Source organism: Zophobas morio, unplaced genomic scaffold (assembly GCF_036711695.1).
Source record: "Zophobas morio isolate AGI-343-1 ecotype UQ-CSIRO unplaced genomic scaffold, CSIRO_AGI_Zmor_V1 ptg000044l, whole genome shotgun sequence".
In the NCBI taxonomy this organism is placed as follows: domain Eukaryota; kingdom Metazoa; phylum Arthropoda; class Insecta; order Coleoptera; family Tenebrionidae; genus Zophobas; species Zophobas morio.
Genome location: NW_026972149.1, coordinates 565,954 through 584,389, shown reverse-complemented (window position 1 = coordinate 584,389; position 18,436 = coordinate 565,954). Strand labels below are relative to the sequence as shown.

At 33.1% G+C, this 18,436-nt stretch overlaps 2 protein-coding genes across 9 annotated transcripts; both read right to left on the bottom strand.

The window, feature by feature from the left end:
- Positions 1 to 190: 190 nt before the first annotated feature.
- Mtg (mind the gap) lies at positions 191 to 7,404 on the bottom strand. Of its 2 annotated transcripts, XM_064072989.1 has the most exons (5): positions 7,231 to 7,404; positions 5,966 to 6,100; positions 2,851 to 2,978; positions 2,068 to 2,757; positions 191 to 1,281 (listed from the first exon to the last, which is right to left on the bottom strand). In XM_064072989.1, exons 1-5 carry the CDS (start codon positions 7,268 to 7,270, stop codon positions 1,030 to 1,032), a joined length of 1,245 nt encoding a protein of 414 aa, XP_063929059.1. In that variant the 5' UTR covers positions 7,271 to 7,404; the 3' UTR covers positions 191 to 1,029. The 2 variants fall into 2 exon arrangements, with proteins under 2 accessions (XP_063929059.1, XP_063929060.1); XM_064072990.1 differs by lacking the exon at positions 5,966 to 6,100 and having other exon boundaries at positions 7,231 to 7,401.
- A 5,978-nt stretch (positions 7,405 to 13,382) lies between these two features.
- On the bottom strand, positions 13,383 to 17,874 carry LOC135141203 (alpha-taxilin). Of its 7 annotated transcripts, none has more exons than XM_064072072.1 (5): positions 17,775 to 17,874; positions 16,675 to 17,069; positions 14,118 to 15,042; positions 13,969 to 14,070; positions 13,383 to 13,919 (listed from the first exon to the last, which is right to left on the bottom strand). In XM_064072072.1, exons 2-5 carry the CDS (start codon positions 17,029 to 17,031, stop codon positions 13,843 to 13,845), a joined length of 1,461 nt encoding a protein of 486 aa, XP_063928142.1. In that variant the 5' UTR covers positions 17,032 to 17,069; positions 17,775 to 17,874; the 3' UTR covers positions 13,383 to 13,842. The 7 variants fall into 7 exon arrangements, with proteins under 7 accessions (XP_063928142.1, XP_063928141.1, XP_063928145.1 ...); XM_064072071.1 differs by having other exon boundaries at positions 16,675 to 17,064; XM_064072075.1 differs by having other exon boundaries at positions 16,675 to 17,048.
- Between the last annotated feature and the right edge of the window lie 562 nt (positions 17,875 to 18,436).

Genomic DNA, 18,436 nt, shown 5'->3' with positions numbered 1-18,436 from the left:
CTTTAGAATTTAGGAGATTGCCGCTCAAAAATAATCAATACATACATAGTGAGAATATTTTCTGTGGATTGCAAAATTATTAGAGTGACTAATAATTTAAAAACTAAGAGTTGTCTCACTGTAACTGATTTCAGTTTCACTACCCACAAAAACACTTTTGAAAGATAATAAATTATTTATTAACCAACAATAAAAAATTCGTAATAAAAAAGGGATAACAATTACATGCGACATTCAAATATTTGGTAATAGATTTACAGATAATGATTCTCAAAGGCACCTAACCGTTTTTTAACACAGGCAAAGTTACAATTGGCTTAACCCCACTTACAGATTTCATCAAAAAATTGACAGGTCGCGGGTGTAAAACCAGTTTTAGTTAAAAATACGTCATTTCTGTTGAAACTGGGAGTAATTTTAATAACCTATAACCAGTGCAAAATCTTAAATGCGACAGAAATAAAATGTTAATTTTTTACATCAGTAAGTGGTGTTAAAACAAGCTCGATTTCAAATACGATGATACACAGTTGTTGCGGTAGGAACGTTTTTCTGCTGTTTCTATCAATATACACAGTAGTATTTATTACCCATGGTTCAATTTTTTGATTAACTTAATAGTAAAAATTACACGAGCACATCATGGATGTTGATTAATACAATCAAAATTTCTAATGAGTTTCTAATTGCAAAGCACCTTAATCTGATAAGTAGTTAAATAACCCCTACATAACAATAAATAAGACTTAGATTTTTCCTTTGAGCTTATGTTAAACAAGGAGAGTATCTTAAATAATGTCTTTACACATCGAGTTATTTCACTCCAATGTGGAAAACTCGTTTGTCCGGCTACAGAAACACAAAAAAAAGAATTCTCTAGAAACACTAATGTGAAAGTATACTTGATCGGGAAATTGTTAAACTGTATCAAGAGTCTCTCAATTGATGCATGTTATTCATCTACTTTCATAGTACAATACCTCCTTGCTAACATCGAAAAATTGAATATTCTAAGACAAACTAAAATTATCAGTCTTTATCTTTCGATTTGGGTGTTGTCGAACTGTCCTTTTTGTACCCAGAGAAAAACGTCAAAGCTTTCATAAGCTGATAGCTTTTAGATATCGGAATATTTGAATCGTAGAGTTTTTTGGAGTTTTTGCAATCTACGTAAAACCACCAATTGCACTTTAGAATTGTTTGATCAAAGAGTGTTGACTCTGGGCAGAGGAAGCTCTTCATGATTAAACCATCGTCCGTCAAAGCGCACACGTGGAATACCTGAAACAAAAGGAATTTACCTGTTAAACATTCGTGACCTTCTTTTATTATTTGCACCATATATGTTTACTAAACCGGACTTACATCTCAGTTTTAACTATACTTTCTCTTTGACGAGGTGTTTTTTCGTTTAATGGCGGACATTAAACAATGTGTCTTTGGTTATGAAAATATAAGGTATATAAATGATCCGTTTTGTATAATTTTATCATCTTGTGTAGGCGACAATTGATTGAGAAACTGTAGGTCAATAAGAACAAGGGTCAAGCCACGTCCCATTGACTTACAAAAACCGAATGGAAATTGTCCTGTTATCATCCGAAGAGCTTCTGTCATTAGACTGATTGCATAATATGCAGGTGCGGTAACTTAATTTAAAAACTGGCCCACTTTTCTATAAACTGTGCGTTTACAAAACATTTAGAACGTGTAATTATGACAACCAAAAAGAAGCATGCTATTTTTTTACTACATCATTAACTCTTTCTTTGGGTTAAATGGCAATTGCTACAGAGCATCAGTTCTACTAACAGTAGAAAGTTCTTTCAAAACACCACATGAAAAACGGTATTAAATTATCAATTTTTGAACTGTCATTCATTCTATTCGAAGACATGTTAATTAATAAAAAATATGTGTAAAATGAAAGCCCGGCGTTGCGTATGTAATGCTTTATATTATTTTTAAATCTGCTCATTTCAAGGTTGGGATTGCAACACTAGGCAATTACTTTATTCGAAATCGACGAGAATGTAAAGTTGTGAATAGCTTTTTAACACCACTTACCATACATCCCAGGTCCTCATCAGCATAAAGTCCCGGAAAGTGTTTCTGGTCCCCACAGTAGAAAGAGGTTTCCGGTAGCTCAACCCTCGACGCAAAATTGTCATCAAAATTTTTATCGTACCCTACGGGATAGTATTCCTTAGGTGCATTCATCACTTTGCCTACACTATTCGCGTATTTGTTGACCGGTCTTGCTGTGGTCGTTGTGGTTCTGGGTTTGGCCACCATCTGATGTCTTTGAACTAACGCCGTTTGTAACATGTCTTCCGTAATGTTGTTGGTGGCCAAAATAGCTTGAATTGAGTTAGGATTGACTGCGGGCAGCTCGTTATTTGGAGACGGTAGCGTCCTGAGCGCGAAATTCGTACTGCTCAACTTATCACTAGATTGCACTTTGTTCATGGGCACAACGACTGCCATCACTTTGGGTTTACTGGGCTCCGAGGGTAAGGTCGGGCCGGTGGATTGTCTCGAAATGGAAGAAGGCATGGGGTTGTACGGCGGCACGGCAATGCCCATGACTGCGGGGGTTGGTATGTTGGTTTTGGGCGCTTGGGGTCGTTCGGGGGCAGGTGGTATGGGTTTAAAAGGAGGAACTGTCGGAACTGACGATTTTTTCATTACTTCTTGCATGTTAGGAACTTCGACGGGATCGGACGCTGCAGGTGAACGAACCCGAAGTGAGTTCTCCTACGAGAAAGACCAGATAAATTAATTATGAAATTTTAACCTTGGACTATCGACACAGTTACTGCGCGTTAAGAAATTTTTTCTGGGACTTACAGCCTTCATTTTTTGTTGGGCTTGGATCAGTTGGGCTTGTAGGCGAGAAGCTTGGGCGGATCGTCTTCTATTGTTTTCAACATTAGACAGAGATTCCTTAAAACCCAGTTCATCCCCAAGACTAAAACCTATAAAGTAATGGAGAAATATCTATTAAATTCTTGTGATAATTTGAAACGAGTTTGTAACACTCACTGTTGAGCTCTCCACATGCCATAAATTTATATATGTGGAACTGAAACCTACCTACTTATATTCAGTAATTACAAACTTTAGATAACTCTGTTACTCAATGAATTGAAAATTTCTAACTTGTGTGCATCGTAGTAGTCATTGTGTCGTTTCAAATGATTGTGTGATCAGAGTCAAGGTTAACAATTATAAGAACGATCATCCACTCGATAATAATAATTGGTAATTCTTGACAAAACAACACTCGTATACATAATCGAATTACTTCATAAAGATCTAATAATTATTTAACATGAAAAATTTGATTTTCATGATTAATTTTCCAGAAAATCTAATCGAAGCGAGGTAAAAGTTGTTTAACTGCATTGTTACAGATAAAAACGTTACTCAATATTTTTTATGAATTCACGATGCACGTATATCCTTTCTATTTGATAGAATCTAGTTGTTAGTACTACTCTAGGAGGAAATTAAATAATAATACACACTAACATAATTAATTGATATAAAAATGTTGTAAACTATAATTACATTGGTCAACAAGCTTAAGGTTGAATGGCTATAACCAATTTAGATGAGCATACAAATTTAGAAATGGTTATAGTAGAGCCTAGAATAACAAGTGGTCCAAATTATGTACGGTTGCAAAAAAAAAACGAACATGATGTTAAAGAAAGTACTTTGACATTCTTTAACATCATTTGTAAGTATAAGTAATGAATATAAGCAAAATTATTATTAATGACAATTAAAAACCTACTGATTTAAATATGACCTACTTATTCTAATGATGTTAATAATTCACAATATAATAAGATAATAGTGTATAGGATTTCAAAATCACCCAAATAACTTTAACATATTAGAAGACCTTGACTGTTTAGCTGAGTTTTGCTGTTACTTTAATTTTATTTAAATCCGGCGGCACAGAATTGCTAAACACAGTTCTACAAAATCATTGTATAGTATTTTTAATTAAAAATTTCTGCAAATATGCCAATTTTTATCCCTGGTCGAACTGAACACGTTGACTCTAGGAAAATATGCACCAACCTCGGCAGGAACTCAGTCCTATTGTTTGAGGTCTGTTTACTGACTGGTCAACCCCTTCTGTATTTTTACGCTTATGATGATAACTTTCTGTTTTATGTCCTATATTCTGCCAAATTTTGCGTTTTGCCAACGTTGCTTTCCACAAAAAGATAGAAATAATGTTATTGCTACAAAGATTTCATGTTAGAATATACGAAAAGAGATCAGAATAAAATATATCAAGAAGAACCACAATTTCCGACGAATTTACTGCACTCTTAGAAATTGTAATGGTATTTGTTTTCTTTTCTAATGAAAGCTGAACGGTTATTATATCGTTCGTATTAGCTATTTCTTCCTTTGTAAATATAATGTCTAATTATTATTGTAGTAAACGAGTATCTTACAATTTGTTTTGGTTGACTTAATACTACCATTTCGCCACATTTAAAATGCTTTACAGGCACATATTTCTGTTCTTTCTGTTTATGAGAAAAACATGTGTTTAGAACTTGTGGTATTATTACTGTCCTTCACATTCAAATAATAATAAGAATGGTTTTATTAATTATGCAAAGTATTGTGGTACAAAGTTCAAATGGAAAAAGTGAGCAGTGGTTGCCAGTGGTGGCGGCAAGAGGATATTTAAAGAAATTTCAAAAATAATTTTTAAAGTTGAGATGTTCTATTTGATTTTCTCAACGTCATGACGTCATCAGAATGACATACTTTTGAATTTCATAATATTGTTGAATTTAATACGTAATAATTTTTACACATCTATTTTTGTTCAATATGTACAGTCACCGCACCAGACCACATTGTTTGTTTTCATAATTAATGCAAAATATAAGTAACTAACTATTGGTCCAGTTTAACATTCGAGCATGAAATAGTAAAGTAACATTTTCATCAAAAATTGACAGCTAGCCAAGGAATATATTTGAGGGTGAAATCATATCATTGTTAAGTGAAAATTGCAAAAAACATATGTAGCAATTTACCATTTTGGAAAAATATGTCTAGCGTCTTATAGAAAGTGATAGTGACAATAACAAGTGTTTTTATTTTTATACAACAAAACATTCTTGTTAAATGTGAGAAGTTCGATGAAGTAGCGTGAAAGTTGGAAGATATAATTGCATATAAAAATAAATCGGGGACACTCAGTATAATATAATACCCCCACATATAGAGATACTGTTTTAACGCGTTCCTTAGCACTTTTTGGAAGCTTTATTTGTTATTTAGAACACTATAAATTATATGATGCAGGATATGCACCCTGTTTTTCTTTATACGTAAGTATGTTTGATATACCACATAAATACAACGGATTTAGATTCTAGATTTTTTTAATCACATCGCAAGATATATATGATGTGTAATGGAAAGGCAGAACATTTTAAAAATTTTAAGTATGAATGTTTGTGTTTCAAAATTTTGGGCAAACTGATTTTTTATTCTGCTTAAAATTCTTGTTTCGTTGCTAATAACTTTGACGTTATCACTGACCGAAAAATATACAAATACAGAGAAGGTTGTAAGGAATTCGAATACTAAATATCGAAAATCAATCGACTACCAAAAAAAGTATTTTGATATTAAAATAATAGCTAGTTCTACAGTAGACGTCATTAGATAAGGTAGTTAATAATGTAGTTGTTTAGAAAGTTTCAAATGGTTTAAAGGTTCTACGAAGTGTTAAGTTGTAGTTATAGTTAAATGGATAGGTATTACGTCAATAATTTGGACCCCTTGTACACTTATAATGTGAATGATGTTACTACAGATAATACACTAATTACAAAAAATGATGAAGGTAAGATAAACTGTATGAAGCTATTCTACACTGCAGACGAAGAATAATGAAGCAAAGAAGATAGATTACCCAGGCCTATGTGAGCCTTGACACCACCAAGATTTCTAACTCGAAACAGGCCAGATTTCTTAAAAGCACAGTTGAGGGTAAATCCAAAATCTGATTCCAAAACGCAGGTCGGTCGGCCTAGCCGCCATGTGCCGCCTGCAATTAAAATTTGACATTTAATTTTTCTTTGGCCTACATTTCTCCATAGACACGGGGTGCAACAATTCCATCCCTTCCGAAGAGTCGCTCGTTAGGTTACATCACCAAGATAGAAACTTCTTGCGGTTCAATTGCAGTGGCCTTAATTGTATTTTTTTTTCTAGGAAAACGCGAATTATACACAATTGCCAGGTTATTATATCAAAAATGGCCGAAGTTCCCACAAATTTTGTCGGAAATAACTTGCATATTGCGTTATGTAAAACTGGGGGAAAAACCGAGCGGTTTTGCTCCGATCCAGATGATCGAGCTAAGGTTACAATTGTTATATCACGATTGCGTAAACGAAAAAGACATATTTAATAAAATTGTCCAATTTGCATTAATGTTTTTGATTCTGCTTGGTGAGATATGTTGCAAGAGAGTTTGGGAAATACGGTAAGGTCGGCAACTTTTAAAAGTAATTAAACCGCAAGAAAATTTTCTACAATAAGGAATGGAAAAGATGGTTTAAACGTTTAATTGTAATTTGGCAATTTGTAACACATCAAACCTACTAACCTACATTGTCCATCAGGTAACACCGTTTAGTTCCGAAAGTTTGCTCAGACAGAAAATGAAAACTATTTTACATTTTTATTAGTAATGAAGCTACTATATTACATGCTACAGTATCTTACAAGCAACACTTTCGTCATGAAAACTGTTATTATTCCGGTCAAGCTGTGCGTGAAGTTGACAACTTGGAAAATATCCACCTCCGCGCGGTTTCTACTTTTTTGCTTTTCGTTTTACTTGAATGAATCATTTGCACGAAGGGTCCTAAATGCGTTTTAAAGTGACAAAAACATTACCTTAATTGCCCCAGAGTGCATTTATGCACTTTATTAGTCATTCGAAAGTGACCAAATTCTGTACAAATTTCCATTATTTTTCGCTTTCGGTTAAATGTAATTCAGGCCAATGGTTTTACTGAACGAAGACTAAATCAGGAAGTTACTGCAAAGTTATCAACTCCGGTTACCGGAAACGTTTTTAAATCCCCGTTCAAATAAAAACATTCTACGAGAATTTGAGTTGTTACACCATGCTCTATACATATTTACAGGCAAAAAAGCGTTACATACCAAATATTGTTATAAATAACAACACACTAATACACTTCATTGCAGCACTTTGTTTTTAGCACCATTCACTGCACGCACTTTGACGGCTAAACACCAACTCGCGCGCAAGACTTCGCTCTTCAGATGTCGATGTTAAGACTGTTAAGTTGACCCAGTCCAAACCAAACAAGTAACGGTATCAATGGTACTTGGCTTTACCAACCAGCAACGACGCTGATAATAATAAGAAGTATCCCCTCACTGTCGATATTTCTTAATCCATTTACAACTTGTCGCGTTGTGTTTATTGTTTTTATATGGTGAATTTTCTACTTTATGTTTGATTAGAGATATTGTTCGTCAGTTTGCTTAATTGGATACATTCATTTTGCAACCAAATTATATTGGTTGGGTTATTATCTTGCATTGTGGGGAAATGCTTGTGGCCCTGTCCTGTTTCTAATAATCCACTCATCTCATTTTGACATGTAGGTATTAGTTAACGATTGCACCAAATGCAATCATCCTTCGCACGATATATCTAAATCTTAGAACTAAAATTAGACTCATTTCAGTCAGTCCGTTTTGCAACTGCATCGGCAAAAGTTTCTCTAAACGCGGCAAAGTAAAACTGCCACTTTCGTTATATCTTGAAAATGAAAAAATCCAACTGAGCACCAACGTACCCCTTGAAATTTATAGTTTCTTTATTATTTTACCGCTTATCGTTATAGTAGTATTATAAATCATAATTTGTTGTGTGACTGAGTTTGACAGTTGGATTGTAATTTGATGAAATAATAATTAGACAACCACGAATATTAAAAATTTGCGCCTTGTTATTGTTGGATTGCATGAATTTATTTTAAAAGCGTACACGAATGAATGTGGGCTACTGGGTTTGTAGTAAAGAAGACGAAAGCAAAGAAGAAAAAAAAAGATATCATCAGAAGCTTGTGAAAGTTTACATACAAAGATATATAGAGTAATCATCTTCATTTTGTGCTTCTTTTAAATGAGAAAAGATTTCGTGTTTTTAATAATAAATGTGTTAGTCAAACCATAATGTTTTATGACTTTACTAAGGAAATATTAAACATTTACGTTTTAAAACTGCAATAAATCTTCACGTTGTACTTTCTTTTGCTAAGTACATTTATGTTCCATTTAAATTGGTTGCTGTCTCTGTTATGTCATTTGCGGTAGAACACAAAATATATCTTTTAGTTTTAGATTAAAAAAATGAACTGTCACTTTGAATTATTACAGCTCGAATGATTCTCGGCAATAAAGCGTAATTTTGATTTAATAACTATTCCACGACGAGATCGAATGTAAAAAAGCGTCTTAATACACAATAGAAAAAGCATAAAGACTGTAACAGGCACTACGTCATTGTAGTTTTTTGCTTATAATCTAAATTAGTTTGTGATGAATTATATCCACACTGTGATTTTATTATTTTATTTTGTTACGAACAACTTCGTCAAACGTGCTATAAAACTTACTTTAAGAAAGCTTACGAAAAAAGTCTTTAAGTGAACGGAGATCCTGTTGTTAATTAAATTAATAAAATCAAATGTTATAATAAAAAAATGGATTTGCTTTCTAATATCCAGTGGAATCGAAGAAATAGTAAAACTACAAGGTTTTCTATTTTGTTGTAAAGTTGAATTTAAAACGAATCGTTACAGTAGTTTGACAAACAGCTCATAAAGTATTGTTTTGATAATATAAATTCATTCATTCATTCAATATTAATGGCAGCGGCAACGCCATAATAATTAAAATCGTACAGGTAGTAAAAACTCTTAAGTGTCAAACAGTAGGTTTATTTTCAAGTAGCTCGACTGAATCCACTTCACAGCATTTTGCTCTTATATGTTTTATTGCTGTACTTAAAACAGTAATATCCGTAATAGATTTAAATGCACTATGTTTAAAGAAAAAGTGAAGCTTTCCACTTTGAAAGTGAATCAATCGATTTTCCTGAACAATAATAACTAATAAATGTTTGAAGAACTTTCGTTCTTTGTCGTTATTAATGTATGTTATTTTATTATGTAAAACGAGGAAAATAGAATACACACATTAACACAATATAGACTATTAAGTATGCAAGACAGTCCAAAAATAAAATGAACAAAAGTTTTTGGGAAAAGTAGCATAAACAACGTTTTGCATACCCAGAGGACATTCAGTCTAAACTAAATGACCTAAGTTCTGCATATAAATTAACACTGGAAAACACAAAAAAGAGTAGAAAGTAAAATACCAATAATGCTTAAAATGCAGAAGTGATAGTAAATTTGAAACGCTGAATATTAGAAAAAGAAAACAAGGCATCATGTTACAATTATCATAATAAGAAGGAATATAGCAAAATGTACTACCATATTCCCTCTGTTCCTTCTTTGTCCTAAGATGGGTTCATACCAAAACGCAGTGTGCTAATTACGTCCAGTCTAATGCCTTTACATTCTCTCACTATCATTCAAAAACAGAAGTACCTCAAGGAACCAACCTGAGACGACAATTTTTTACGTTATTTATAAATGATTTGCTTATGAAACTCTCTGGAAACGTGATGGGTTTGATGATGACATTAAATTATATCAAACAATCTACAATATAACTGATACATTTTGACAGCAAGAAAATTCAAATATACTGAAATTTATCGGTGAATCGGGCGTGCATTCAAACGAATAAATTTTTTGACGATATCTTCATTTTCTGGATGGATACCTAATTATCCGGTAACTGGATTAGCTGTTGGTTATTATATTATATCGTAGATGGAGGATTAAAAAATTCATGGAGTTGTGCACATTGCTAGCGACTTTGTTTTGCACACTTCATATTTACAATGTAGATTTGTTTTAAAACAGTTTGTTAATGGACATTCTAAAATATGTAGTTATGTAGAAGTTATTAAAAAATGAAATAGTTGGTATTTCTCTTTTTCCAGTTTTCGCGAGTAACGCATGGGTAAATCCGAACCTCACCCTGTAAAAAGTGTTGGGTGTAAAATTATGGATGATGCTTGGGAAATTTTGATAACTTTCTTTTATGACATCACTGTAGATCGACCTAATAACCTCTGCCAGATCCGTAATAGCCACCGACAAACAAGGTGTATTATGTATGCGTCGATTAGCATTGTTTCGCTGCAAGAATCGTGTTAACGCTTTAAAAAGACAAAAAAAGCAGAACCGAACTTAGCAATCTTCTCCTAACTGATTGTAGGTTAGGTAAACTACAAATAATAACGCTCTAGTTTAAAATATATTTCAGTTATTTATTATCCTTTTCGTACAGTTGAAAACTGTGTTCTTGCTTTCTTGATTATCGAGTAACTGTCCATGGTTATCTTCTTTGTGCTTTAACTGCACGAATCGAACGAGAAAATATCGTGGTTGCGCAAACTGCCGTACCGTTATACATTTTTTCATAAATGTAACGGATACTTTAAAAGTTGCATTATCCAGTATTATTTTAACATGGATATGTTACTTCCGCGATACATTTTATGTTAACAGAGAGCGTTAAACCGTACCTACATAAGGGATTTATTTAATGGAATTGCCAAAGTATGACTAAAGTCTTAGTAAATTGTGTCAATATCGTTATAAAATTCAAAGAATATTTATGTGTCCGTAACATTGGTCAATAGAACATTCTCTGTAATAAAAGTGTCCTGGTAAGTTGCGGTTTGACAAAAAATAAATTTTGTATTTAATGGTTGCCAATTTTTATAGTCTTATATGTCTATCATAAAAATTATTACTGTGGCACAATTTCAAAAAATTATTATCCAAACACTTATGATTTTATTAGTATACTAGTACTCACATTAGGTGATAATAGTTAAATTTTAATTTATTAGTTTGTTAAATGCATAATCTAATCGTAAAAGTGTAGGTATATTTTAATATCTTGCCACATTCGACTTTTTTGAAAATAATTTCAGTTCATGTTATTTAAAGACTTTACACAATTTTCACACTTTAGTTTACAGTATGTCATGTAGTTATAATTTTATTATGCAATTTGCGTGTGATGACATGCTACATTACAAATATTTAGTACGAGTATTGTTTATTTTTACGCTCCAAAAATGCATTTGTTAGAAGCGGCAAGAGTAATTAAAACAATTTGACTAACAACTGGATTATTTAAGATACAGACAAGGTGATCCACAAATGCTTGTTTGTCTAAGTCCGTTGTAAATCTGAAGTTTCATCTGAGTTCTGATGATGGACTTCACTAGATATCTGTTAACACATCAGAGTAAAAAAATTGGTCGAAAGTTGTTTCGCTCCTGAAGTACAATGAAATATATCCAGAATTTTTGAGTTGAGTTTTTTCTTTACACAATTTTGCGATGACGAATTTTTTGGGGTTGATAAACAGATACATTTTGAATAAAAAGTTATCATGCTTACAATAACTTCAAAACGTCTATAAGATTTAAGAGGATTCAGTTCTGCAATCCTTGATTTAATCAATAAAATAAATTGATTCAGTCATTAATTTTTTGAGGCATCCCGTATAAGCAAATCTAACAAATATTAATGCAGTGATAAATCACGAGTACAGACTCATCATATTTTGCACATTTAAGATAGGATTTATTTAGCAACCACATTATTGAAGGCAACTTGAATGGTGAAATGTACCGAGACATTCTGGAACATGAAAAGCCAACATTGCTTGAAAACTTGAATTCAGAAGTGCAACAGAACATGTGGTTTCAACATGATGGTTGTCCAGCACACTAGTCGATGGTAGCAGGTGATCGTGGAGTACGTGATCATGATTTCAAGAATGTTTCAAAGGTCACTGGATCGGTAGAGTTGGTTCGGTAAATTGGGCTGTCAGAGTACCAGATCTTAGTTCGCGAGATTTCTTTTTGTGGGGTTAACCCAAAGACAAAGTTTTTTCAACAACACGTGAGAATATGATTGGCCGAATCAGAAATGCTTGTGCCGAAATTCAAGCAGACACATCTCTCAGTGTACAACATTCAATATGCATTGAATTCGAAGGCGACCATTTTAATTGAAAGATGATGAGGCGAGGGGACTCATGTAAATTAAACACCCTGATAAGTGAGAGGTGAAGAGACTCACATAAATGAAGTAGCCTGATACGTGAAAGGCCGAGAACTCACTTAAATCGAGCACCCTGATATGTGAGAGACAAGGGGACTTACGTTAATTAAGCATTCCGAAGGGAACAGAAAACTACTTCGCCCACATCCTTATTCCTGGGTTACGCTAAAAGTGGTTTAATAGTCATTTACATTTCTGCAGGTAACAATTTCCGAATTATTCGAAATTTGCAACATGAATAAACTTTTTTGACGACGAATTTTGGGTATTTACATAAAACGTGGTATGCATAGGATCTCAGTAGGAGGAATCCGAAAAATTTGATTTTTTTCGATTCAGCGCCATCTATCACGAATCGAAAAAATGTTTCAGCAAATAGCAGTTCCCATTTAAGGTTTCGAAGTTAACCTCTGCCCCACCTACAAGGAGGCGGGGAGGAGGTCCAATTTTAACACTGATATATTTCTCGCGCGACATGATTAAATTTTGATTCTGGAGATTTTTTGTGTTGATTATTTTTCGAGATATTTGAAAGTTTCAGGTTAAAAAGATCACCTGTATTTATTGGGTCCTGGTGTCTGACATACCGACTTCCGGTCTTGAACGCCATGGCGCCAAGCTTTTACCCGCAGCATAAAAATATCGCTTACATTTTAGCGAAGACGGTTACTACCCGATTCCTAAATTTAGAACAAAAAGTATCTGTTTCAAATATTTTTAATAATTTGGAATTGAAACTACCCGATTCCTAAATTTAGAACAAAAAGCACCTGTTTCAAATATTTTTAATAATTTGGAATTGAATTTAGCCACACTTGGCCCTATGGCAAGTGCCTCCTCTGTCAATCCGGCATGTTTCAAAGCAGCGGGATTTGTTGGACTTGTAGGTATTTAACTTTTGTGGTAGGCAGCACAATTTACACATTACTGTTTGGCATTCTTAACCGTCCGTCAGACGAAACTACCACTGTATTCTTCAAAACTTGTCGAACATTTACAAATCCACATTAAAACAAAGTGTTTTAGCAAATTTTATTTTTGTAACTCATTAAATAAGGTTTAAAGGCACTGTAATCAAAATAGTTAACAAAAACAAAGTCAATGGTGCTGTCTAAAAATAAACTAAAAATTCAATTCTGCAAATCAAAGTTGAAACAATGCCTATTAACTTAAAAAAACAAACAAACACAAGAAACGTAACAAAACATTGAGAAATAGGTCACAAGGTGATTCATAATATTCTTGAAGTAAATCACCAAGTGTTGAGTTCTAACTTTTGTTGTAGTAGGTACCCTACAACTACAAATATTCATGATATAATAAACAAAACTAGGACAACGTAAAACGTATGATCAAACCAAAAGCGCAATTTGGTCAGAATGAAAATAAGTACGACTTTAATACAAGTGTGAACACACTAATAATACAAAAACAAAAATAATATAACATTAACAGCACCATTGAAACAAAGAAAAACAGATCACAAGTGAACATTGGCATTTACCAATTGTTTCACTTAATGCTTTGCACTAGTACTAGCAGTATTTTTTTCAATTGGCTGGGAGTCGATTAAATTAACTTCTTCAATTACTCCTAAAATATTTTGAAATAGTTTAACTGATTAGCTAGAAATTATTCTTACCCTTGTCGCTATCTATAAAAACAACTACTTTCTGACTAGACACTGGGGATACACTTTTTTCATTTGATATTTTCTCCTCTTCAAATTGCACATTTGTTGCTACTGAAACAAAAATTTCAAATCTCAAGTAGTATTTTTTTAAAACTTACTCAGAGTTTCATCTTCCATATCTTGACTAGATGAATCAGTCTTGGTGGGTTCAGATTTTTCAATCTCATCAACATTTAACCGAGTTAACTCATCTTGAACAGCCTTTAAATTTTCTTTTAGAGCTTCGAGCTCCTTTTCTTTTTCAGTCATGTCAGCAGTTGACGTTTTAGGAACTACATTGTCGGCCGGTTTTCCTTTCGGAATAGCACTCGGAGGCGGTTCAATGCCGTGCGTCTTTAATAACTTCAAATAACTACTCCTATCGCTTTGTAACTGCCTACACAGTTTATTCAACTGCTCAATTTTCTTATCCACACTTCTTAAATGAGCGTCCTGGCCCTTCTTTTGTTCGCTCATTTCAACCAAAGCTTTCATGCTCTGCTGGAATTTCTGCTTCCAAGACAAACATTCTTCTTCTAAGTGATTTACTTGTTTGGTCATATTCGCTATTTCAAACTTAAAATTATCGAAGACTTTAGTACTTTTTGACATTGTGCTTTCAAAGTCCTCATATTGATGTTTGTATACATCAATATGATCTTGGAGACCTTTTACTGTACTTAAAAGCACGGCACAGTTTGCTTCGCTTTTTTCTAAATTGCCTTTCATCAGTGTTTGCTCTTGCAGATGTAATTCTTTCTCCGCTTTTATTTCAAGCTCCATTTTTGTTAATGTAGCTTGAGAAAATTGTCTCTCGAGCTCTAACTGCTGAGACATTTTGGATATATCTTCCTCGCGCTTTTGGAATTGAGCATAAAGATCAGCTAATTTAGCAGTCATTTTGAGATTTTCTTCTCGCAACTTATCACTTTTTTCTTTATTATCTTCCATCATGCTATTAATATCATTGAGTTTGTCAGCAAATTTTAGAGATACTTCTTTGCGGCGCTCTTCTTCTTCTTTAATTTTGGCCATGTTTTCTTCCTATAAGAAATACTCGTTATCTTAAAGATTTATGTATTAGAGTGAATTATGAACCAATTATGTAGTGTTTTACTTTTTTTATGGTATTGAAACGGACAGAAATGTGTCGTTTTAAATATTGTTTCAACTTTTATAGTAACATCATAGATGTTTTCCACGTATTATTAAAGTAAGAAATATCAGGTCTGCATGAGTTGGCAAGTTGATTTCGCTACTACAACCCCAAAATCTGTCTAACTGACAAATATTTCTAGCTTTTGTACCATTACATAGAATTTTTCCAATTATTTTTTGTTTTGGAGAATGGAGGGCAGGCAATGATAATGAAATCACAATTAAGGGATTTAAGCCACAAGTGCAGGAGTATGTTATTTTATAAAATTTAAACAACATCTGCTACTGTAAAATTTGGAAATGAGGTCATCCCATTGTTGGAGCGGGTCATCAGACACATTTTGGTTAGTATTTTACCGTCTATACGATGTTCCTAATATTTATATAAAATTTTACAACCATCGCTCCGGTAGATTCGACGATTATTTGTACGCCCACCCACCCGCCCTATCTCAATTGTGATGATTTTTTTATTCACCGTCAACCAAGAGGCGCAGCTTAACTGCAAAATACTTATTTCTGTACGAGGAATTAAAAACATGTTTTCGAGTATCATGTTATTCAAAGAATACTATGTATGCAGACAAAATATTAACCCCGCCCCCGGGGCGGAGCCTAATTGCAAAATAGATATTTCTTTATACAAATTTTCCACTTTAAACATGTTTTAAGTTTCATCTTATGAAAAGAAGTCTACACATATTAAGACAAAAAACAGCTTACGGTCGAGAGGTAAAAATCATGAATTATTGATAACTAGCAGCTACATTTATGCAACCACAAATCTTTTTGTTATTAAAATTAACAAAACAACATTACAAAGTAACACAGCTTAAATAGTGAGTATCTTTTCGCCAATCATAGCTGTATAACAAATTTTTGAAATTAGAAAATTGTCTACCTGGACTTCACATTTTGTTGTATACCATTTTACTGACTAAATAATAATAATAAAAAAAACACATATTTTTGTTATTAAAAGAATGACATATACCTACCTGTTTCAAATGTTCAAGTTCTCTTAATAAATGATTTTCAAATTTCCAGGAATAATATTGGAATGTCATCTTTTTAATCAGGCATATTACGTTTATTTTTGCCACATGCACATTTTTTACTGTCCATGAGTTACGATTTTAACTTATAGCGGTCATCACACAAAAAAAATAAATATGTAATAAAATTCCCAGAATCAGATTTTATAATTTATATAATTGTACTTCAAAAAAAAGGGGGAGGGGATAAATTTGGACTATAACAACTATAGTATAAACAATTTCATGCCATTTATAGTGCCCAAACGCAAGGAAAGTATTGTAATGAAAGTAAATTTGTGTGCTCAAAAAGCGGCAATTTTGGTCGTTGACGATGAAACACCCTGTGTATTAAAAAAAAGTTCAGTATTGTAAATATATTTTTAGTTAAAAATTAGAGTAGATTAAAAATACTCTTTAATTTTTTGTTCAGTGATGACTGTTTGACATACAAATGATAGTATATCACGCTTGTTTTACTTACCTTAATCTGCTTGTTTTGTTTTTGTAACTCCCGGCAGAGGTTCTCTAGACGAGCCCTTGCCACAATACTTTTGGCCAATTCGGTTTGATTGTGATCCATCTCTTTCTGGAGAGCTGCATTTTGTCTTACCAATTGTTGATAAACCACATTCAACTGTCTATCTTCGTTGTACAGCTCCTTGTACTTGGTTTCGATGTACAGAAACTTGGCTGAATCTTCCATTGAAGCGATGAACTTTATAATGTTCTCCCAAGACTTGGGATCCTTCTTGCGATACTTGTCTTCTTGCTTCTTTCGCGTTGAAGAAGACCCCAATGACGGTCCTGCCGCAGCAGCAGCCTTGTGCTGCTCTTCCATATCCGAAACGACTTTCTCTTCAACAACACAAAACTAACCTCAAAAATAGAGAGTTAATCAACGCGATATTTGAGTGTTGTTGTGCGGATTTGTTTCAGTGAGTTGTTGTTGGCAAATTAGGGGATGTTTCACTTACGATTCGTTGAAGCGTCCCTTTGGTCAAACAATTTCGTTTCTTTTAACTGAAAATGGCGGCGAGTGAAAAATTCAACAAATTTTGTTTTGAAATTCCAGGCACGCCAACTTCGCTAAACGCGAAGTGCAAAGTAACCATAATTGAGCGACGCGGGCGGGAAAATGAAATGAAGCCAAACAGAATTTGGGGGTTGGCTTCTTAAAATTAAATTTAAATATAAATAAAGGCAGAAGGGGCGCTCTAACCTTAACAAACTTCGTAAAGGTCTGGTAATTAGTTAAGTTTTAAGTCATAAACTATAATGAAGATTTGAGCTGAAATTCGGGTTACACTTTGTAAATCAAAATTTATCGTGAAATTAAAGTAAGGGACAAAATTAATGAAAACACGAGTTGAAAATGCAATATATCCTACAAGGAAACCAATTTGGAAGTTTAGAAGTTACAAGTTTATTAAAGTCAAAAAGTTGGCCAACTTTATGCTAATAAATAATTAATATGGAGGGACGGAACACAGAAAAAATAAATAAGGTTAATAAGAATCACGTGGTGATTTTCTTGTTCAAGTTTTGTCCCCTTGGTTGATTGTTATGTAAAATTTTACTTACCGAATTAACAATAACGATAACAGTGTGTTGTAAATCTGTTATAACTATAATGATATTAGTGAATAAATAAGCGTTTCCTGGCTGTCGTCTTGAAAATTGAAATCTTCATACTAAAAGGCTTTTATTTTTGGACTCTCGAACTATGTTTAGGTTTAGTTTCTTATGGAGGGCGCTGCAGTCATATTATTATTACAACTTTCGTTGTCATGCAGTAATAAAAAAGAAAATGTATAGCAAATATTCAAATATCCGTTTAAGAATTTATTTATTTATCAATTGCTACCGAAATTATATGTACAAATATACCATGTGGTGTATATTAAGTTGCATAACTTGACAAGTATAAACTTCATTATCTTCAGAAAATATGAACTAAAAAATTAATCGAAGGTTATTTCGACAGAACTCTAGAAGTGTACAATAAAACATCCAGCTTTTTCGGAAAATTATAAAATCTAGTTTTGAGAATTTTATTTTTTCTTATGAGAATCCCTATAAGTTAAAATAAATTAAGTAAATGTAAAGAAGCGTGCTACGCGTTTGTTTCAAATGAGATTTTTACTTTACAAAATTATGTATGTGATGGCGCCATCAATATTTCAGCAATTTTTTTGGGTACCTGTAAAAGCAATTCCAAAAAATATAAATGGAATGATAAACCA

Bases quoted from the DNA above. Each gene is read 5' to 3' on its own strand.
- Mtg (XM_064072989.1), bottom strand. From the start codon at position 7,270: ATGAAGTGTATTAGTGTGTTGTTATTTATAACAATATTTG. The intron at 6,101-7,230 runs GTATGTAACGCT...TTTTAATTGCAG, and splicing joins GTTATTTATAACAATATTTG to GCGGCACATGGCGGCTAGGC. The intron at 1,282-2,067 runs GTAAGTGGTGTT...CTTTTGTTTCAG, and splicing joins ATGAGGACCTGGGATGTATG to GTATTCCACGTGTGCGCTTT.
- LOC135141203 (XM_064072072.1), bottom strand. From the start codon at position 17,031: ATGGAAGAGCAGCACAAGGCTGCTGCTGCGGCAGGACCGTCATTGGGG. The intron at 15,043-16,674 runs GTAAGTAAAACA...TATTTCTTATAG, and splicing joins AACAAAACAAGCAGATTAAG to GAAGAAAACATGGCCAAAAT. The intron at 13,920-13,968 runs GTAAGAATAATT...AAAATATTTTAG, and splicing joins TTTTATAGATAGCGACAAGG to GAGTAATTGAAGAAGTTAAT.